General features: G+C 46.9%; 1 protein-coding gene across 1 annotated transcript; it reads right to left on the minus strand.

Annotated features, from left to right (window-relative positions):
- Positions 1-9,923: 9,923 nt before the first annotated feature.
- Positions 9,924-10,629, minus strand: LOC124687132 (transcription factor IBH1-like 1). The gene has a single exon (XM_047220966.1). It carries the CDS (start codon positions 10,611-10,613, stop codon positions 10,104-10,106), a length of 510 nt encoding a protein of 169 aa, XP_047076922.1. The 5' UTR covers positions 10,614-10,629; the 3' UTR covers positions 9,924-10,103.
- Positions 10,630-23,378: the final 12,749 nt, after the last annotated feature.

The following is a 23,378-nucleotide window of genomic DNA, read 5'->3' on the forward strand; positions in this document are numbered from 1 at the left end:
AAGCACATGATGCGGTGAAGACCGAAGGTTGCCCCGTATCACATGGCGTGACACAACCCCGATCATGTGTGCAACAACGAACTGAGACAATATGATTGATCTGCAAGCAATATTTCACGCGAGCTTCAACTTCGAATTAATATGCAACACGCTACACGCCCTCGAGTTTGGACTCTGGACACCATATTAGATTACCAGGCGGAAAGAGACGCCGTTGGAGCGGGTGACTACACGACTAGTATCGCCTCGCCCCACAACTTTAAGAAGAATGAGATTGGTAGCCAGTATGGAGTCGGAACAGCCAGGAGAGGGGGCAAAAGTGTGCTCATTGGATACATGCCCACCTTCTATGTAGTGGATCGCATACCCCTCAAAGCATCGCAGGCCCAGGCCCAAAGGAATAGTCAAATCGGCCATTTCCAGCGAGCTGACCTCGCCGCGTGCATTTTGGACAGTGCAGCATACGAGCCGCTGCAAACTACGGGGATGGCATGGTCTCTGGCGGTGCATCAAAAATGCTGCGGGGGAATTTCAGCCACCACTTGCCTAACCCCCCCCCCAATTTAGCTCTATTGTCACCGCGAATGTCAAATCCACCCCCCCCCCCCCCCACACACACACACACATTCGAATTATTCCGTCTTTCGAGATCTATGCCGATGACGTGGTCTCCGGCTAGCTCCTATTCTGTCGCCCTGGGAGGCCAAGGTCTGTGTCCTCGCGCGCTCGATTTTCTGTGCGATTGGCTAATTGGACTCGCCCGGTCGCTACTCCTCCTCCAGCGTGTGGTCGACGCCATGATTCTGTGGTGTCCCAGTCTACCAGACACGATTGTCCTCCTCTAACATCGTATGGGTAATATGGATGAAATATGAAGAATCGGTATTACCCTCTCCATACCCAAGTTATAATGGGTATTGATGAATTTGTCCATACCATCCCCAAATTACATGTTTATGGTTTTGTATATGGGTGTGGATAATGAAGGGCAGATTTGTCTAGAACTATAGAATCCAATTGTATACAGAAGAATATATGCAGTTAGTTCTCTTCACGCTTATCTTTTATTCAGAATTGTAGACAGATGCTTGAATTGAATCTGCACATTATTGTTGTTTGCTACTTTGGTCATTTGAACATGTGGCTTTTGGACAATTAGTTTCGCGATTTTTTTTTAAATAATACACTTTTTAATATTAATTCCAGAAATAATAGCCGTTTTTAGGAATTTTCAGAAATAATACACCGTCGGGGCCCGTGAACCCGAAATTTGAAAATCGGGGTCAGCGAACCCGAAGTGCAGGGAATCTCCTGCCGGCCACGCGGACAAGGCCATTTTCGGGCTCAGCACGCCCGATTCAGCTTTGTCGGGCTCAGCGCGCCCGAGGCGCTTTTGTCGGCCACGCGCCTGCCGCTCGTCGGGCTGTCTCACGGCCGGGAGCAGAGCCGAGTCGGGAGGGCCGCCCGGCGCGGCGATTCGGGGGAGCCGCGCCCGAAACGTGCGAGCATTAAATCCCGGCCGACGCGCGGTGCGGCTACGCGCCCGGCTCTTCTTCCTCCTGCAGCACGCGCTCACTCGGTTCATCTCAGCTGTCTCTCTCATTTGCTCTCGGTCCAGCGGCTAAATGTCTCATTTCCGAGCGATTTTTCCAGCCATTTGTTGTAGTTTGACCACCAAATGTTGTAGAATCACCTGATCTATACATGGGTTAGTTTTTGAGGCGTTTTGGTGGAGGTGTTGTTGGTGGTGGTGGAGTGGTGGTGGTGGAGTTGGTGGTGGTGTTGTTGCTGTGTCGCCTGCTGCGTGGTGGTGCGAGCTGCCGCGGGGTGGAGGAGCGGAGCTGCCGACGGAGGTGTTTGGCACGCTTCAAGGGTAAACCCTAATTCCTGGTATTAGATGGTGTACTCATAATGCATGTTGCGTTCGTTAGGTTGCGCACATTAGTTACTGAAATATGTACCGGTAGATAGTATTTATTTAGGACTGCAGGTGCTAGATTTTTATTTATTTTAGAGTGTAGGTGCTAGATTTTTTTGACGAGTATGTAATTTGTATAGGTGAGCAGTATATGTCGGATAGATTAAAATTCGTTGTTTACTTCGGTCATGGCACGGTCCGAACAACTCCGATGGGAGCTGATCTGAGCGAGTTTCAGTACGAGGAGTTGCATCTGACAAACCCAAAAACATGGCGAGTTAGTCAGTTGAAGGAGTGGTTGACCGTGAATTTCGGGCTTAATCCCGAAGCATACACTGTTGGTGTGCATGCTTTGTGGAGCAGCTCCAGATACCCGCAGTTTCTCCGGCGGTTGAAGCCGATTGAGCGGACCTCTCAGTGGGTGCACTGGTTGGAAGCGTGCGAGCGCAGGGGAACTCACCCCATCGCCTTAATGCTTCCCGAGGCGAAGGTGGTGAATTTCCAAGAAGGCGAGGGTGCGTTCCATCCAGGCCAGAGCAGTCAAAGTTCGATGTCGCGGCGGCGGTTTCCAATCCGGCAGAGTAGCCATGCAGACAGGTGGTCATGACGATACTCGTTGAGCTTGAAAGCGTGGACGAAGAAGAAGAACAGGATGCGAACATGATGGACGAGGAAGACGAGGATGGAGTGGACAATGAGGTTGACTCGAATGAATCCGGTGGATCCGATACTTCAGATGATAACGAAGAGGTGGATCCGATCCCTCTTCTTGGAACCATGATTTGTCGGAGGCAATGATAGTCGATGATCGGCACGATTCTGCCCGGGAGTACAGCATGAACACCATCTCGGTTGGTGCTAGATATGCTGACAAGAGACATCTGCAAGAAACAATCACTCAGTGGGCAATGAACACGCAAAGGGTATTCAGAACCACCGTTTCAAGTCAGAAATTCTTGACAGTGGTCTCAGGCGATGCTAGATGTCCATCAAGGGTGCATGGGTACTCGTCTCGAAGTATGACACAACATGGGTGGTGAGCGACTTCGTGCCGCACACATGTGTCCTTAAGAGTATGTTGAAGGATCACCGAAACCTTACATCCACTCTTATTGCTCGCCTGTTCTACAAGGAGATTGTAGAGAATACAAGCAATGGGGGTTAAAGCCATCCAGAAAAGAGTTCACCTTCAATATAAGTATGTAATTGAATATGGCAAGGCATGGAGGGCTAAACAGCGGCACTCGGAGAACAGATTCGGGACCTTCTATGATGCTTATGACGGTGTCGTCCGTCTCCCGCAGACATTGAAGGACCGGAATCCGGCACCCATGTGGACATACAAGACTTTGTGATACCAGAGTTCCCTAATGTCGTGGTTCCGCACAGGGTGTTTTTCGCATTCAGCATATGCATCGAGGGTTTCATGCATTGTCATCCGGTGATGTGTGTAGATGGAACTTTTCTAACTGGGAGGTACAAGGGACAGATTCTGACAGCAATTGGAGTGGATGGCAACAATCGATGTGTGCCTCTCGCATTTGCATTTGTTGAGAGCGAGAACACTGCTAGCTGGTTATGGTTCTTCAGTGCAGTTAAAAAATCGATAGTGAAAGATCGCGAAAATGTGTGCGTGCTACATGACAGGCATGCAGGTATACTTGCGGCTATCAAGACTCTGGTAGAAGCCGGACCTGATGAAGAGACGCCATGGCAGGATATGCAGAGTAGGTGGTGCATGCGCCACACGGGGGCCAATTTCTTCTCGCAGCTTTAGGAGCAAGGGTCTTATGAATCTGTTCAAGAAGTTGTGCAAGCAGTAATCAAGAATGCAAGTACACTTTTCTCCGCGGCAAGCTGGATGAGTTCACTAAGGACCATGTGCGGCACAGGTTAGCCGCCCGAGCTGCATTAGTAGCAGCTCATGCAGCAGCCGTGGCACAGGGTACACAGGTTCCAGTAGGCCCGAGCCAGATCCTATTGGGCTATGTGACCTGCCTGGATTTGACCCACCCAATACTAGAAGGAGGCCTGGACGACGGATTAAAAATTTTGCAGAGTGGATAGAGCACGAGCCATTAGAAAGGTGGTCTTTGCTGCATGACACACATGGAGCTAGGTATGGTGTGATGACTACCAACCTAGCTGAGTCATACAACTTCGTGCTTAGGGGAAATAGGGCATTGCCGCTGACAGCCCTTGTGGAGGGTATTTTATATGGCACTATGAATTATTTCAAAGAGAGACGGGAGTTGGCTTTGAACCATATGCTTGAAAATCCAAACACTCCTTACTGTAAGGCCATTATGGAATATATGGATGTCAAGATGAAGAAGGGTATGTCACACACTGTTCTGGCCATCGGTAATCAGGAAAGGAGGTTTGAGGTGCGCTTACCAACCGACAAGTTTGGTTGTGTGAATGCGGTGAGAACACATGAGGTCAGAATTGGAAATGAAGAATGGCCATCGTGTGAGTGCACATGCAACAAACCGAGGTTGCTTCACCTTCCATGCTCCCATGTGCCGGGCAGCTACCGCACAACTAGGGCTGGACTCCATCTCTTTCGTCTCTCCATATTACGCGAAAGAGGCTGTGCTGCACACCCGGACCGGCGAGATGGTCGGATACGGAGTTGTGGGAAATTTTACTACGGTGATACCAAATGAAAGACGGTACATCCCTCGACCCAAGATCATTGCGGACGAACGTAGGTCGACGGGAGACAAGGCGCATTAGAAATGATATGGATGAAGCGAAGCGGGTGGTCCAACTAGGCAATGTTTTCTCGTGCAACCAATTTGGACACAGGGACCCCTATGTCCCACTTTCTACCCGAGCAGCTGCAGCGGCGGCGGCTAACCGTGGGCGAGGCAACCGAGGAAGGCGTGGGAGGGGAAGAAATAGAGGGAGATAGTAATATTTGTAATACTTATGAAGTATGCTTTAATTTGTAATATTTATGAACTATGCTTTAATTTGTAATATTTATGAACTATGCTACAATTTGTAATATTTATGAACTATGCTACAATTTGTAATATTTATGAACTATGCTTTAATTTGTAATATTTGTGAACTATGTTATAATTTGTAATATTTATGAACTATGCAGCAATTTGTGATATCTTTATGCAGATATGGCGGCTCGATCGTTGCTCGATCCACTTATTGATCAGAAACATCGTGCATCGCACTTGGAGGCTGACCCGCAGAGCATGGAGCCACTGCAGACCCGTACTCCAAAGAAGAATCTGGATGATACACCCTCAATGGGAAGACAGGTACTTGTTCAATTGTTTTGTCTCAAATTTATAAGAACTACATTGGACCTCGCTTTAGCTTGTGTATTATTTGTTTTGCAGGTTGAAGTGGGCAGGACTACTACCTTTCGCTCGATTAGTGGAGGCCCGAGATCACATTTCGCGCCCGAACTACGATGCTCGCTTTGATCACTCCGCTTAGTGGATCGATGGAGGCCCGAGACCCACACGTCTCCACTTCGTCGGGGTGAGATGGCGCCTACTCTACAGGACGTGTCTATGTTGGCTGGGCCTTCCGTTGGCGGTGTGAGCCCATAGGCCCATTGGAGGAAACCGTGGGCTGGATGCACAGCATGGATGCACGTTTCCAGTGGTGTTCGTGCGACGTTGGGCCTATGACTTTTGAGGCTCACGGGCCTCGCCAGGCATGGCTACACGAGTTCCAGGTCCGTAACAGTTTCGTCTTTTTTATCACAACTTATTTACCTCATAATATGTAAGTTCTAACATTGAAATATACCTTGACAGATCGAGCAGTTCGGATTCCCAGATGTACCGATGACTGCGGTTCAGATCACTCGCAGCTTTGGAGGCGTACCTCATGTGGCTACTCGGGAAGACGATGTTCACGGACAATCACGGGAACACGATCAGTGCGCGGTACATCCCTATAGCTCCGTGAGATAGCGAGGCCACCGAAGCGCAGCACATCACATCGGAGGAGCCGGGGTTCTGCGGTCTTAGCCGCTACGTACCGAGGTATGTGTAAGGGTTGCCAGCTAACCTCGCATGGTTCTGGCATCGTTGGTTGTCCACTCCTGTTGCAGCACTGGTCATGGGCGAGGTTTCCCATCGGCCGTCCTGAGATTAGTGGTGGATCTTGGCCGGCATCACGCAGTAAGTCAAATATATTTTTTTAACAATTGGCCAACACATAACTAATTTGAGCTCACAATTGTAGGCCGTGTTGACGGCGGAGCTGCAAGATGACGCCGCCGGCATGCACGCGTCGCTCTCCACCGGCCCACTTCTTGGACGGTATGAGCACCACGCACTCCTTTGCACGAGCGTCTTCGTGACAAACTACGTCGTATCTACGCGACTATCACATGCACGCGATCTTCGGATGTTGCCGAGTACCGAGCAGCACGGCGGCCACCTCGTCCCTCTTTGCGGATGCATCGGCCCGCGGCACGCCCGCGCCCACGTATGGAGGGTACCGCCGAGCCCGAGGCCACCATCTCCTAACCAGGCGGGAGGTTCGGTGGCAAAACCAGCGCGACGAGGAGCCTACCTACGAGTATTGGCAGCGTGCCGGTTTCGGCATGGAGCAGCAATTTCCCATGCCTAACTTCGGGTGGCGTCCCCGTATGGATGAGCCAGAGGGTACGCAATTCATCACTATCCATATTAATTGTGCACCATGTGTGAATTTCCTCATGATCGACTAACGGTTTTTTTATCTAATCAAAGGTGAGGGACATATGTCGACGGGGTCCGGATCACGATCCTCTCGGTCCAGTGCTCACGATCAGGACGAAACACGCGAGCTATCAAGGCTGGATTTCAAGTCAACAGCAAACTCCACCTCGGATCCCACGCAGTACGGTCGGCCACGAGCAGGGGTACATGCTTCCTCCCCGACATCGCCAGCCACATGTTCGTATGTACTCGCCGTCACCTTTTCAGGCTCGACCGCCACCGAGGCGAGGTGGAGGGAGGGGCCGTGGTCAGTGAGATGAGTACTATTTGTATGCACCATGTATGAGTACTATTTGTATGCACCATGTATGACTACTATTTGTATGCGCCATGTATGACTACTATTTCTATTTAACAAACATTTCATATTGAACTTCAAGCGATAATTAAGATACAACTTACTACTACAACATAACTCTCTGCTAACATATTAAATGGTACACCATCGCTACAACATACTACAAGATCCATGATTACTGATAACTAAAACACTAAGAACGCAGCACACCCTTTCCCTTGCCCTTCGACGATGCAGCTTTCATGGCCTTGGTGGTAGGCTCGAAGTCGTCGTCCGAATCGACGACTGGCGGTGGCAGCACTCTTGCCCTTTGAGGACTTGGCACTCTTGCCCTTCGACGATGCAGCTTTTCTTTCCCTTGGTGCTAGGCTCGAAGATATCATCGTCGGCTTCACTCTCAGCCGCCCATCGTTCGGATATTTCAAATCCCTTTCCCTATCTTCTTCATTCTTCCATGTTAGTGACTTCCACTTCTCATTCAACCTCGATAAGCTCACACCTTATTTCCCGTGGGCTACGAGCGAGCATCTTCTTCAACTGGATATCCATAAGACCAAGTCTCAAATTTCCTACCGACCTTACGGAGCAAGGCGTCGCTTACCGATGAACTCCTCGAATGTCTCTATCTTACTCTCCCTCATCACATAGCGAGCACTCGTCTAGAAGATATTCGGCCATGAATTCATTGAAAAGATGGGGGGATTCTTATAAGGGGGATCCATCTTGTTGAGAGGCTACACTGAAAGACAAGAAAACGGTGGGGGTATTTATAGGCTAGAAGGGATGACTTTCGGCGGGAAGATGTGAGCGGGAAAAATTGGGCGCGAAAGATTGGCGGCGAGATTTGGGCGGGAATAAATGGCGGGGAACATTGAGCGGGACAAATTGGGCGGGAAAAAGTGGCGGCAAAACAATTGAGCCCAAATTTCGACACAACATTTTCGGGGCAAATTCATTTCACATTAATACTACAACTGAAATTAAGATACATTGCAGCTGAAATTAAAATACGGCTTAGCACTACAACGGAATTTAAGATACAACGACAAACTAAAACTGAAATTAAGATACATTGCCAGTACGACACATCACTCTACTTTCCCTGCGTCCACCGTGGCCATTTTCCAGACTTGTCGCCGCGTTCTTCTGCCGCTTGCGCCTCAGCAGCTCTTTCCCTAGTCTCTTTCTCTCCGCTTCACGAGCCTCCCTGCGCACCTCTTCCTCTGCAAACCTACGTGCAGCCTCATCATCCATCCTCTTCGATTCACCTCGCGATTACGAGCTTGTTCCGCCCTAAGTTTCTGTATCCGCACTCTCTCGCTCCGCTTTTTCATTAGCACGAACCTTTTCCCAACGCTCCTCCTCAAAGAACGTTGCCCACGCACGCCGGTGTTTCTCCTCAACCTCCTGACGCGCCCAATCCGGCTGCTCCGTGTCTATCCAGTGAAACCATTTGCATAGGGGCGGGGGAGACTGCAACACAAACAATAACATTAAATCACATTCATAAATAAATTAATGCCAACATAAAATTATGTCCAAACATACCGGCGGCCTGGTGGACGACGAAGCTGAACTACGGGGTGGATCATGCTCATAGCTCGCACACATGAAAAATTTCATGCCGAACCGAGTCGGAGAAATCCTCCACCTGCATAACCTTTGCAAGACGGCCGCACCAACACCGCTCCGCGAGTCACACCCGGGGCAAACTTGCAGCCTTCGCCTTCGCCGGCCTAAAGTCCTGGTCAGAGCAAGGCACACTCATGATGGCTAAGGGTGAGCAAACGGGATAAAATAGAGATACAAGAACTTGTGCAATCCAGAGTAGCGATGCCTGCTTTTATAGGCAAAAATTCGACAGTGTGGCGGGAAAATTTAGCGGGAGATAGTGGCGGGAGATGATGGCGGGAAGGAGTGGCGGGAAGAAGTGGCGGGAAGGGTGGCGGCAAAGGCGGGAGGGAAACACGGCGGTGCGAACGCGAAAAGGCGGGAAAATTTCGTGCTGGGCAGAAAATCGGGTTCAATAAACCCGATTTATTGAAGTCGGGTTCAAATTGCCCGATTATTAGGTATCGGGTTCAACGTGCCCGATTTTCAGAAATCGGGTTCAACTACCCCGATTACTATTTTTTTATTTTTCTTTTTCCATCACGGCGCAGAAGGCGCAGAAGAATCTTATTTTCGGGTTCCCCAACCCCGATTTTTTGTATTCGGGTTCCTCAAACCCGATTTCGTAATTTCGGGTTCCACCACCCCGACGGTGTATTATTTCTGAAATTTGCTGAAAACGGCTATTATTCCTGGAATTAATATTAAAAAGTGTATTATTTAAAAAACGGCTATTATTCCTCAAACCCGATTTCGTAATGCATTATCAACTTATTTTCTTATGATTGTAAAGTTGCGATGGTTACTGAGACTAAAAGGAATACTCCTCCTCTGATCTGTAATAACCGCCACAGCTTTAGTTTAATTTAGTTCAAATTTGAACTAAAGTCCCAACATTTATTATGGATCGGACAAAGTATTATTTTCTATGATATATGATGTAATTCGGTGTTTTTATTCAATATATTGTCTTCATTAATTGTGGATAAGCTCATTGGTTCCTTTTTCCATCTGACAATTTTTTTGTACATGGGCTACCATGAAAAAAGTTAGAAGTGTGTCCACCCACAAATTTTTTCCTGCGTCTGCCACTTCCCTTGTGTAGGTAATCTCATCGTCTCCCGATCTGATGTGCAAGCCTTTGTCCTGGATACTACGTGACAACGCAATTTCTGATCCACCTGCCCAAATCTCCAAAATATTTGTTCCAAAGCTAGGGAGGTTTAAAATTTTAGGAATGGACGCAATAGTGTGGGTGAGATGGATCTAATTTTAACACAAAGTTGTAAGAAAGAGAGAGAAGGTGGGCTTATGTCCGTGCTCGAAAAGAGAGTTGCATTTCTCGCGCACATACACAATGTTTTACTTGACATACTGAAATACATATCATTGATCCGAGGATCTTCATAATCGTCCCTCTCACACTGTTGAATAACGATGGGAGATCAAAAGGTGCTTGATATCTTACAAGCTTTATCTCCACATGAACTCCGTACACGCAATACAAGGTAATAAACAGGAGATCGATTTGCTAGGGTTTTGCAGCCTGAAGAGCCCTCACGAGAAGCTGCATTACGTCGACCTGAGCTCTGAGACACACGGCATAGTCCAAGGTTTCGCTCAGCAACGTGCACTCATCGTCGAGCTTCTCCACTCCCGGCACGATCCTTTTCAACACCGTCCTCCTCTTCCTCACGAAGGCCCTCGCGAGGACGCCGGTCGAGCCGCACGCCATCGCCCTGACGGCCATCCTCGGGCGCCTCAGCCGGTGGCCTCTCCTCAAGATCGTCTTGCCGGACGCCGACTTGGCTCTGGGAGTGACATGCTGGCGGTTCCCAAGCTCCACCGCCGTCTGCATGGTCCGGCTCCAGCGCGTCGCGCCGGCGCCCCTCACGTTCACGAGTGCGGCATCCGCCGCGAGCCTGATCGCGTGCTTCGTCCCGTGGAAGCCCATCTTCCTGGATGCCACTACGCCAGGCTTCTGGAGTTCCAGAAGCAGACTCTCGAGCAACGCTTGCTTGAATTGATTTGAGCCTTGCATTCCTGTAGACTAGAACAAAAAGTCTTACTCTTATCACGAACTTGGCATGCATGAACCGTATATATACTAGTGAGAGATGCAGAGATATTTGGCGCATGAGGTGGAGAGAAAGGGAAATTAAGAAGATATGATCGTGTGTCACAAAATCGAAGGTTTGCTTCTGTGAATTTTGGTCGGTTGTTGAGGGAGAAGGAGACGGTGCACATGCTTGCACATGGAGGCAAAGCGAGGCCCACATCCGTACGTGCACTTGCAGATGATCCCATGATCGTTTCGGCTTAACTTGAACACATATATCCATATTCATGTGAAGATATTGGTGAAGCAAAAAAACAAGTTGTATTTATCTGTCTCTTCCTGATGGTGGCGACGCATGCATTGCAAGTTTGCAACTACATACAATGGACGCCGTTGGAAATTTCATGCATAGGGGACCGAAAATCTAATCTAGATACTTCCTCCACATGCATGGCAATGTGGCATACTGCCATTGACGCTAACGTGTAGCTAGAAGATGTAAGTACACTTAATCAATGATCAGTCCATGCAAGAATCTCTACTGCGTGCATGAACCATGCTAAACATGTCTGTCAAGATCCCTCTTATATTATGAGTGCGCCGATTCGGTGGCATGCCCGCACGCCACTGTCGTTGCCTCCTTGTTATGCCACTAATCAACTTAATTATGCTTGGATGCTTTCTCTGCTCATATATTTCATCCGTTCGGAAACAAGTGACTTAGATTTACTAGTTAAATGCCCGTGCGTTGCCACGGACTAACAAAATTTAACATTCCCAACTCATCAGATCAAACGGCAGAACCACTACAACTCCTTTTTTAAAAAAAATTCAATTCAACTGAAAGTGAATTACGAGGTTCAGGCAAGAGTGGATATTTTTACATAAGGGTGTGGTACATCCTCTATTTTAGACAGATCATAGGGTGTTGCCGTTGTCCGTCGGTGGGGAGCTAGAACTGCTCGGCGTGGCAGTTCTATTCCACCAATGGCGTCATTCTGATGGCTTCCCCTCGCTATCGGTGTGGCGTCTCCGGCCACAGAGCACCGTTCTGCCCCTCCACTTTCCCCCTACCCCTTCACCTCCCTCCCTTCTTCTCCCAACCACCACCGGCAGCCATGGCTGACAACCACAACGACACTGCCAACCCACCACCACCTCCCAGCTCCAAACAAAATGACACCTTCGATCCTCAGCCTCCAACGCTCCCACCAGCCAACGAGATCTGGTTCGGCACTTACCGCGTCCTCCTCGACACGCCCATCTCCCTCCCAGCCTTCCCCCTCACCATGATCCAACCACCCACACCGGCGACCCAAGACAACCCTATCATCCTCTCGTCCGACGACGACTCCGCACCTCGCTCGCAGCGTGCGGAGGCTTCAAACAATGACCCCTGGGCGGGGGCCACACAGTTCATCATCCCGCCGGGTGTGCGCTCCATCGACCTCACCATCACCGACAACTCCGTGCCGCGCGATGCACCATGCCGCACGATGCATACACCAGACGCTGAGTCCTCCAGCACGGCAGCTAGGCGAGCAAGGGCCAACCACTCGCAGGCTTTCTCCCTCGATGCCGACGTGGGCGCGGGATCCTGCTCAGCATACCCGTCGCCAGCCCGATCGCGGAATCTTCCGCAGTCGCTGTGCGCGCGTGCGGGGGGCCGGCATCGACATCAAAACCCCATTGCAGAAAGCCCCACTGTCCGCCGTCAAAGTGAAGGAGATATGCCCTAGAGGCAATAATAAAGTGGTTATTATTTATATCTTTATGTTTATGATAAATGTTTATATATCATGCTAGAATTGTATTAACCGAAACATTAGTACATGTGTGATATGTAGACAAACAAGAAGTCCCTAGTATGCCTCTTAAACTAGCTTGTTGATTAATGGATGATTAGTTTCATAATCATGAACATTGGATGTTATTAATAACAAGGTTATGTCATTGTGTGAATGATATAATGGACACACCCAATTAAAGCGTAGCATAAGATCTCGTCATTAAGTTATTTGCTATAAGCTTTTGATACATAGTTACCTAGTCCTTATGACCATGAGATCATGTAAATCACTTATACCGGAAAGGTACTTTGATTACACCAAACACCACTGCGTAAATGGGTGGCTATAAAGGTGGGATTAAGTATCCGGAAAGTATGAGTTGAGGCATATGGATCAACAGTGGGATTTGTCCATCCCGATGACGGATAGATATACTCCGGGCCCTCTCGGTGGAATGTCGTCTAATGTCTTGCAAGCATATGAAAGAGTTCATAAGAGACCACGTACCACGGTACGAGGAAAGAGTACTTGTCTGGAGACGAGGTTGAACAAGGTATAGAGTGATACCGAAGATCAAACCTCGGACAAGTAAAATATCGCGAGACAAAGGGAATTGGTAATGTATGTGAATGGTTCATTCGATCACTAAAGTCATCGTTGAATATGTGGGAGCCATTATGGATCTCCAGATCCCACTATTGGTTATTGGTCGGAGTGAGTACTCAACCATGTCCGCATAGTTCTCGAACCGTAGGGTGACACACTTAAAGTTGGATGTTGAAATGGTAGCACTTGAATTATGGAATGGAGTTCGAATATTTGTTCGGAGTCCCGGATGAGATCCCGGACATCACGAGGAGTTCCGGAATGGTCCGGAGAATAAGATTCATATATAGGATGTCATTTTATGTGAAATAAAATGTCGCGGAAGGTTCTATGGAAGGTTCTAGAAGGTTCTAGAAAAGTCCGGAAGAAACCACCAAGGAAGGTGGAGTCCACATGGGACTCCACCACCATGGCCGGCCAGCCCTAGATGGGGTGGAGTCCCAAGTGGACTCCACCATAGGGAGCCGGCCACCCCCACATGGGAGGTGGGAATCCCACCTTTGGGTGGGAGTCCTAGTTGGGCTAGGTTTCCCCCTCCTATGGAAGGTTTTGGTTTCGGGTCTTATTCGAAGACTTGGACACCAACACTTGGGATCCACCTATATAATGAGGGGCCAAGGGAGGGCCGGCCACCCCAAGACCATAAGCTGGCCGCCCCTTGAGTGGCCGGCCACCCCCTCCCAAACCCTAGCTTTGCTCCTCCACTCCATATTGCCCGCGTAGCTTAGCGAAGCTCCGCCGGACTTCTACACCGCCACCGACACCACGCCGTCGTGTCTGTCGGATTCAAGAGGAGCTACTACTTCCGCTGCCCGCTGGAACGGGGAGGTGGACGTCGTCTTCATCAACAACCGAACGTGTGACCGAGTACGGAGGTGCTGCCCGTTCGTGGCGCCGGAACCGATCGTGATCAAGATCTTCTACGCGCTTTTGCAAGCGGCAAGTGATCGTCTACCGCAGCAACAAGAGCCTCCTCTTGTAGGCTTTGGAATCTCTTCAAGGGTGAGACTCGATACCCCCTCGTTGCTACCGTCTTCTAGATTGCATCTTGGCTTGGATTGCGTGTTCGCGGTAGGAAATTTTTTTGTTTTCTATGCAACGTTATCCTACAGTGGTATCGGAGCCGTGTCTATGCATAGATGGTTGCACGAGTAGAACACAATGGTTTGTGGGCGTTGATGCTCTTGTTATCTTTAGTTTGAGTACTTTGCATCTTTGTGGCATAGTGGGATGAAGCGGCTCGGACTAACTTTACATGACCGCGTTCATGAGACTTGTTCCTCGTTCGACATGCAACATGTATTGCATAAGAGGCTTTAGTGGTGTCTGTCTCTCCTACTATAGTGAAGATTCAATTTACTCTTCTATTGAAAACATTAGTATCAACGTTGTGGTTCATGTTCGTAGGTAGATTAGATCTCTCTCGAAAACCCTAAACCACGTAAAATATGCAAACCAAATTAGAGACGTCTAACTTGTTTTTGCAGGGGTTTGGTGATGTGATATGGCCATAATGTGATGATGAATATGTATGAGATGATCATTATTGTATTGTGGCAACCGGCAGAGCCTTATGGTTGTCTTTAAATTTCATGTTGAGTAGTATTTCAAAGTAGTTGTAATAGTTGCTACATGGAGGACAATCATGAAGACGGCAGCCATTGACCTTGACGCTACGCCGACGATGATGGAGATCATACCCGAAGATGATGGAGATCATGTCCGTGCTTTGGAGATGAAGATCAAAGGCGCAAGAACAAAAGGGCCATATCATATCACATATGAACTGCATGTGATGTTAATCCTTTTTATGCATCTTATTTTGCTTAGATCGCGACGGTAGCATTATAAGATGATCCCTCACTAAAATCTCAAGATAATAAAGTGTTCAACCTTAGTAGCACCGTTACCAAGTCTTGTCGTTTCGAAGCACCTCGTGATGATCGGGTGTGATAGATTCAATAAGTACATATGACGGTGCAAGACAGCTTTGCACATGCGGATACTTAGGTGGCCTTGACGAGCCTAGCATGTACAGACATGGTCTCGGAACACGTGATACCGAAAGGTAGAGCATGAATCATATGGTTGATATGATGAACACTATGAGTGTTCGCCATTGAAATCACACCTTTTCTCGTGATGATCGGGTTTAGGTGCGGTGGATTTGGTTCGTGTGATCACTAAGACAATGCGAGGGATATTGTTTTGAGTGGGAGTTCACCTAGGGTTTTAATTATGTTGAATTAAAATTTGAACTCAATTTGTCATAAACTTAGTCTAAACTATTGCAAATATATGTTGTAGAGATGGCGTCCCCAATCAATTTTAATCAGCTTCCTAGAGAAAGAGAAACTTAAGAGCAACGGTAGCAACTTCACCGACGGGTTCCGTCATGTGAGGATCTTCCTCTCGGCGGAAATCTGCAATTTGTGCTTGATGCACCGCTAGGTGACCCTCCTCGAGAAGATGAATCCGATGAAGTAAAAGCTGTTTACGCGACTCGGAAATCTCGGTACTCTCAAGTTCAGTGTGCCATCCTGTGCAGTCTGGAATCCGATCTTCAAAAACGTTTTGAGCACCATGATCCTCATGAGTTGATGAATGAGCTGAAAGCTATATTCGAGACTCATGCGGCCGTGGAATGCTATGAAGCATCGAAACATTTCTTCGGTCTGTATGATGGAAGAAGGCAGCTCCGTTAGTGAGCACATGCTCGCCATGACCGGCATGCGAAGAAACTCGATGACTTGGGAATAGTGATTCCTAACGGACTGGGGATTAATCGTGTCCTTCAATCACTTGCCACCAAGTTACAAGAACTTTGTGATGAACTACAATATGCGAGAACATGAACAAGGAGTTACCTGAACTCTTTGGCATGCTAAAAGCCGCTGAGATTGAGATCAAGAAAGAGCACCAAGTGTTGATGGTCAACAAGACCACCGGTTCAAGAAACAGGGCAAGTCTAAGGAAAATTCAAGAAGGGTGGCAAGAAAGCTGCCACGCCTCCTATGAAACCTAAGAACGGCCCTAAGCCCGATCGTTGAGTGCTATTACTGCAAGGAGAAGGGACACCGGAAGCGTAATTGCTCCAAGTATCCGGCTGATCCGAAGAGCGGCCTTGTCAAGAAGAAGAAAGAAGGTATATCTGATATACATGTTATAGATGTTCATTTCACCGGTTCTCGTTCTGAGTACCTGGGTATTTGATACTGGTTCGAGTTGCTCATATTTGTAACTCGAAACAGGAACTAAAGAATAAACGACAACCGCTGAAAGATGAAGTGACGATGCGCGTTGGAAACGGATCCAAGGTCAATGTGATCGCTAGTCGGCACACTTCCTCTACATCTACCTTCGGGATTAGTTTTAAGCCTAAATAATTGCTATTATGTACCCGCGTTGAGCATGAACATTATTCTGGATCTTGTTTAATGCAAGACTGGTTATTCATTCAAGTCTGAGAATAATGGTTGTTCTATTTTTATGAATAATATCTTTTATGGTCGAGCACCACAAAAGAATGGCTTATTTCGTTAGATCTCGATAGTAGTGATACGCATATACATAACATTGATGCTAAGCGAATTAAACTTAATGATAATTCTACTTATATGTGGCAATCGTCGTCTTGGTCATATTGGAGTGAAACGCATGAAGAAACTCCATACTTGATGGATTACTTGAAACACTTGACTTTGAGTCACTTGATAGATGCGAAGCATGTCTAATGGGAAAAATGACAAAGACTCCATTTTCTGGTATGATGGAGCGAGCTACGACTTATTGGAAATCATACATACCGATGTATGTGGACCAATGAGCGTAGCATCGCGCGAGGGTTATCGTTATGTTCTAACCTTCACAGATGATCTGAGTAGATATGGGTATATCTATTTCATGAAACATAAATCCGAAACTTTCGAGAAGTTTAAGGAATTTCAAAGTGAAGTAGAAAATCAACGTAATCAAGAAGATCAAATTTCTACGATCTGATCGTGGAGGTGAATATCTGAGTTATGAGTTTGGCATGCATTTAAAGAAATGCGGAATACTTTCACAATTGACACCGCCGGGAACACCTCAACGAAACGGTGTGTCGAACGTCGTAATCGAACTCTCTTAGATATGGTTCGTAGTATGATGTCTCTTACTGATTTGCCGTTATCATTTTGGAGTTATGCATTAGAGACAGCCGCATTCACTTTAAATAGAGCACCATCAAAATCCGTAGAAACGACACCGTATGAATTATGGTTTAATAAGAAACCTAAGTCGTCGTTCTGAAAGTTTGGGGTTGCGAAGCCTATGTAAAGAAGTTACAACTGGACAAGCTAGAACCCAAAGCGGAGAAATGCGTCTTCATAGGATACCCTAAGGAAACTATAGGGTACACTTTCTATCACGAATCCGAAGGCAAAATCTTTGTTGCTAAGAACGGAACCTTTCTTGAGAAAGAATTTCTCACTAAAGAAGTGACTGGAAGAAAAGTAGAACTCGATGAGATTGATGAATCTATACTCGTTGATCGCAGTAGCGTAGTACCGGAAGTTGTACTATACCGCCTACACCGGCAACTGAGGAAGCTAATGATAATGATCATGAAACTTCGAACGAGGAAACTATCGAACCTCGCGGATCGACAAGGGAACGTGCCACTCCTCGATTGGTATGATCCTTGTCTAAATGTCATGATTGTAGATAACAATGATGAGGACCTGCGACGTATGAAGAAGCGATGATGAGCCAAGATTCCAACAAATGGCAAGAAGCCATGAAATCCGAAATGGGATCCATGTATGATAACAAAGTATGGACTTTGGTAGACTTACACGATAGCCGAAAGGTCAGTCGAGAATAAATGGATCTTCAAGAGAAAAACAGATGCTGATGGTAATATTACTGTCTATAAAGCTCGACTTGTCGCAAAGGGTTTCAGACAAATTCAAGGAGTTGACTACGATGAGACTTTCTCACCGTAAGCGAAGCTAAAATCTGTAAGGATTTTGTTAGCAATAGCTGCATTTTTCGATTATGAGATTTGCAGATGGATGTCAAAACGGCGTTCCTTAATGGAGACATTGAGGAAGAGTTGTATATGGTACAACCCAAAGGTTTTGTCGATCCTAAAAAATGCTGACAAAGTATGCAAACTTCAGCGTTCAATCTATGGACTGAAGCAAGCATCAAGAAGTTGGAACCGACGCTTTGATAAGGTGATCAAAGACTTCGGGTTTATACAGTGTCATGGAGAGGCCTGTATTTACAAGAAAGTGAGTGGAGCTCGTAGCATTCTCGATATTATATGTAGATGACATATTATTGATCGGGAATGATATAGAACTATTAAGCGAGTGTTAAGGGTTATTTGAATAATAGTTTTTCAATGAAAGACCTTGGTGAAGCATCATATATATTAGGCATCAAGATTTATAGAGATAGATCAAGACGCCTAATAGGGCTATCACGAAGTACATATCCGGACAAGATTCTAAAGAAGTTTAGAATGGACGAAAGTAAGAAAGGGTTCTTACCTATGTTACTGAGCAAGGTATTGAGTAAAACTCAAGGACCAGGCTACGGCGAAGAAAGAGAAAGGATGAGTAACATCCCCTATGCCTCGGCGGTAGGATCTATCATGTATGCCATGCTATGTACTAGACCGGATATAGCACATGTCTGTTAGTTTGACTAGCAGATATCAAAGTGATCCAGGAATGGAACACTTGGACAGCGGTCAAGAATATCTCGAAGTACTTGAAAAGAACTAAGGATATGTTTCTTTGTTATGGAGGTGACCAAGAGCTCGTTGTAAACGGTTACACCGATGCAAGTTGGAACACCGATCCCGATGACTCTAAGTCACAATCCAGGTACGTGTTTATATTGAACGGTGCTGCAGTAAGCTGGGCAAGCTCGGCACGGTGCACGGTGGCGAAGTCTTCAACGGAATCAGAGTACATAGCGGCTTCGGAGGCTTCATCGAAGCGGTATGGATGAAGAGGTTCATTGTAGAGCTCGGTGTGGTTCCTAGTGCATTGGACCCATTAATCATTTACTTGTGATAACATGGGTGCCATCACCAATGCACAAGAGCCAAGGTCACACAAGAGGTCGAAGCATATCAAGCTGCGTTACCACTCGATTCGCGAGTACATCGAAGATGGAGAAGTAAAGATTTGCAAAGTACACATCGATCTGAATGTAGCAGATCCGTTGACTAAAGCTCTCCCTAGGGCAAAGCATGACCAACACCGGAATGCCATGGGTGTTAGGTATATTACAATGTAATCTAGATTATTGACTCTAGTGCAAGTGGGAGATCGAAGGAGATATGCCCTAGAGGCAATAATAAAGTGGTTATTATTTATATCTTTATGTTTATGATAAATGTTTATATATCATGCTAGAATTGTATTAACCGAAACATTAGTACATGTGTGATATGTAGACAAACAAGAAGTCCCTAGTATGCCTCTTAAACTAGCTTGTTGATTAATGGATGATTAGTTTCATAATCATAGAACATTGGATGTTATTAATAACAAGGTTATGTCATTGTGTGAATGATATAATGGACACACCCAATTAAGCGTAGCATAAGATCTCGTCATTAAGTTATTTGCTATAAGCTTTTGATACATAGTTACCTAGTCCTTATGACCATGAGATCATGTAAATCACTTATACCGGAAAGGTACTTTGATTACACCAAACACCACTTGCGTAAATGGGTGGCTATAAAGGTGGGATTAAGTATCCGGAAAGTATGAGTTGAGGCATATGGATCAACGATGGGATTTGTCCATCCCGATGACGTGATAGATATACTGCAGGCCCTCTCGGTGGAATGTCGTCTAATGTCTTGCAAGCATATGAAAGAGTTCATAAGAGACCACATACCACGGTACGACTAAAGAGTACTTGTCAGGAGACGAGGTTGAACAAGGTATAGAGTGATACCGAAGATCAAACCTCGGACAAGTAAAATATCGCGAGACAAAGGGAATTGGTAATGTATGTGAATGGTTCATTCGATCACTAAAGTCATCGTTGAATATGTGGGAGCCATTATGGATCTCCAGATCCCACTATTGGTTATTGGTCGGAGTGAGTACTCAACCATGTCCGCATAGTTCTCGAACCGTAGGGTGACACACTTAAAGTTGGATGTTGAAATGGTAGCACTTGAATTATGGAATGGAGTTCGAATATTTGTTCGGAGTCCCGGATGAGATCCCGGACATCACGAGGAGTTCCGGAATGGTCCGGAGAATAAGATTCATATATAGGATGTCATTTTATGTGAAATAAAATGTCGCGGAAGGTTCTATGGAAGGTTCTAGAAGGTTCTAGAAAAGTCCGGAAGAAACCACCAAGGAAGGTGGAGTCCACATGGGACTCCACCACCATGGCCGGCCAGCCCTAGATGGGGTGGAGTCCCAAGTGGACTCCACCATAGGGGGCCGGCCACCCCCCACATGGGAGGTGGGAATCCCACCTTTGGGTGGGAGTCCTAGTTGGGCTAGGTTTCCCCCCTCCTATGGAAGGTTTTGGTTTCGGGTCTTATTCGAAGACTTGGACACCAACACTTGGGATCCACCTATATAATGAGGGGCCAAGGGAGGGGGCCGGCCACCCCAAGACCATAAGCTGGCCGCCCCCCTTGAGTGGCCGGCCACCCCCTCCCAAACCCTAGCTTTGCTCCTCCACTCCATATTGCCCGCGTAGCTTAGCGAAGCTCCGCCGGACTTCTACACCGCCACCGACACCACGCCGTCGTGCTGTCAGATTCAAGAGGAGCTACTACTTCCGCTGCCCGCTGGAACGGGGAGGTGGACGTCGTCTTCATCAACAACCGAACGTGTGACCGAGTACGGAGGTGCTACCCGTTCGTGGCGCCGGAACCGATCGTGATCAAGATCTTCTACGCGCTTTTGCAAGCGGCAAGTGATCGTCTACCGCAGCAACAAGAGCCTCCTCTTGTAGGCTTTGGAATCTCTTCAAGGGTGAGACTCGATACCCCCTCGTTGCTACCGTCTTCTAGATTGCATCTTGGCTTGGATTGCGTGTTCGCGGTAGGAAATTTTTTTTGTTTTCTATGCAACGTTATCCTACACAAAGCCCTGGAGCACGCGCTTCGCCTGATCAATCTACATGTCGGCGGTGGAGGCGACGTCCCCGGTGGTAAAGCAACGGCCGAAGCCCTCGACGGCATCCATGGCATGGTCGTGCATGTCTACGGGGAGGAGGTCGCTCTCCAAGACGCCACCAAGGCGCGCGAGGCTCGACCCCTCGATGTTGCAAGGTCGCCCCTCATGGAGGGTCGCCACGGTGAAGTGAGGCGGCCTTGGGCGAGATGGTGGTATAGGGTTGGACGGACAAGGGGATATGAGGAATAGGACGTGGCTAGGGGGCATGCGGTGGGCACACCGACGCATGCTAAGGCGGAGCGGGAAAGGGATAGGGCGGCCGCGGCAGCCATGGATGGCGTAGACAGGGTCAGGTCGTGCGGCGCGCGAGGATGGCGAATTACTGGCGCTGACCAGCTAGCTTATAATAACAATTTACAGTAGTTGAATTGATCTGTGAAATCAGGATGGCAGAGGTGGAGCAAAGAACTTTTAGCCAGTTCTCCGACGGCACGACACAGTCCGATGTCGCCGCGGGGAGTTAAAACGAGGCTAATCACGACTTTTTGTTGGAGGTTCTAGCCAACCGAGATGAAGCTACTCTCCGACAGCACGACACAGACGTCGCCGCGGAGAGTTAAAACGAGGCTAATCACGACTTTTTGTTGGAGGTTCTAGCCAACCGAGATGAAGCTATTTTTGATTGATAGCCTAACTAATTAAGGCTAACAATAGAAGGAAGGGGACAAAGATTATGGGAATGATAATGTAGGAGATTATGGCAAGCGTTCAAAAAAGATTGGCAAATATTTTAATACCCATGCGGAATTAATTGATACCACCTCTAACATTGTTTTCTAATTAGATTGGATGAACAGGAGAACGTCAGATTAGATTGAACGGACAATATGTTTTCAATGACGACCACCAAATACGTTGAGCGTCAAACGACCAACTCCAATTTAATAGTAAAGATATATCTCAGCGCATTTTAACGCGTAGATACATCTATAACTAGATAAAGTTGAGTCACATATTTTCGGGGCGGAGGTTGCACTTGCACATATATTTCCCTTTCGCTACCTTTGGTGGAACCATTGTTGGTTGATGAACTTTCTTTTGCTAACTAGAGCGATCACCTTTTGAGTAGTGAACGCGCGAGTGCACTATACCAATGACTGCATGCATGGTTTCCTGAAAACACGCACGGCGTGTAAGTGCTCGGAAACCTTGTTTTTTACACGAAAGGGGCAGTGGACGATCAAGTATCTTGCAGTCTGCATGTGGCTCTAGATGTCATGTTTCTGATTGGAATCCTTTGGTGGAAAAGATGATTAAAACGGATTCATGGGATTCTTTTTTAATGGGTGGCATGTTAGTGTAAGCTCATCTTCTATGGCACCCCTAATTATCACATGTCCATATGCATGCATGTTGCCTCATATCGTGAAAAGATGAAGAAGATAATGATAAGATTCTTCTCGCAGAGGCCAGAGGTCACGGGCAAAAATAATATCATATGGTGAAATGGGTTTTGATGTGCAAACCTAAATCAAAAGAGGCATGTGTGTGAAAAATCTAAAGCTGTTCAACACTGGTCTCTTATGCAAGTGATGTCGGAGAATGAGAGATGAACTTGGTATAGCACATTGTGAAAGCTAAATATGGGATTGATCATGATACACGCCTACACAGAGACTGAAACATAGACAAAATGATTCTGCATCATGGAGTGATCAGAAAAACCAGACATCTGTATACACAAAGGCGGATAATGGCCGTAAGAAATAGACATGGAGCTGATTTTTCGCATGATTTTTTGTGTGTATAAAACCCCATTTTGTTAGAAATTTCCACAACTGTTTGCTTGCATTAGGTCTCAACAATGAATGAATTGGTTGAGAGAAACAGGCTCTGAGATTCAGAAAATGGTTACATGTACCTTTGCAAAGACAATGAAATACTCAAAGGGACATGTTCTTCGAAAATAGTTCTTCGAAAATAGAACACATATATGATAGAGTAAGAAAGACGGCAAGAGATTCTTCCAGTTTTTCTGATCTTTGTGAATGTGACCTTTTCAGGTAAAATGAGAAATTGATTTGGACCCATGCGCATGTGCATCCACTATTTTCAGTCGTTCATAACAGAACAATAGTTATAGTGAAGTGCAGAAGCAGTGAACACATTGCAAGAGCTGTTTTCTCCCATTATTG

The sequence above is a fragment of the Lolium rigidum genome, chromosome 2 (genome assembly GCF_022539505.1).
Source record: "Lolium rigidum isolate FL_2022 chromosome 2, APGP_CSIRO_Lrig_0.1, whole genome shotgun sequence".
Lineage (NCBI taxonomy): Eukaryota > Viridiplantae > Streptophyta > Magnoliopsida > Poales > Poaceae > Lolium > Lolium rigidum.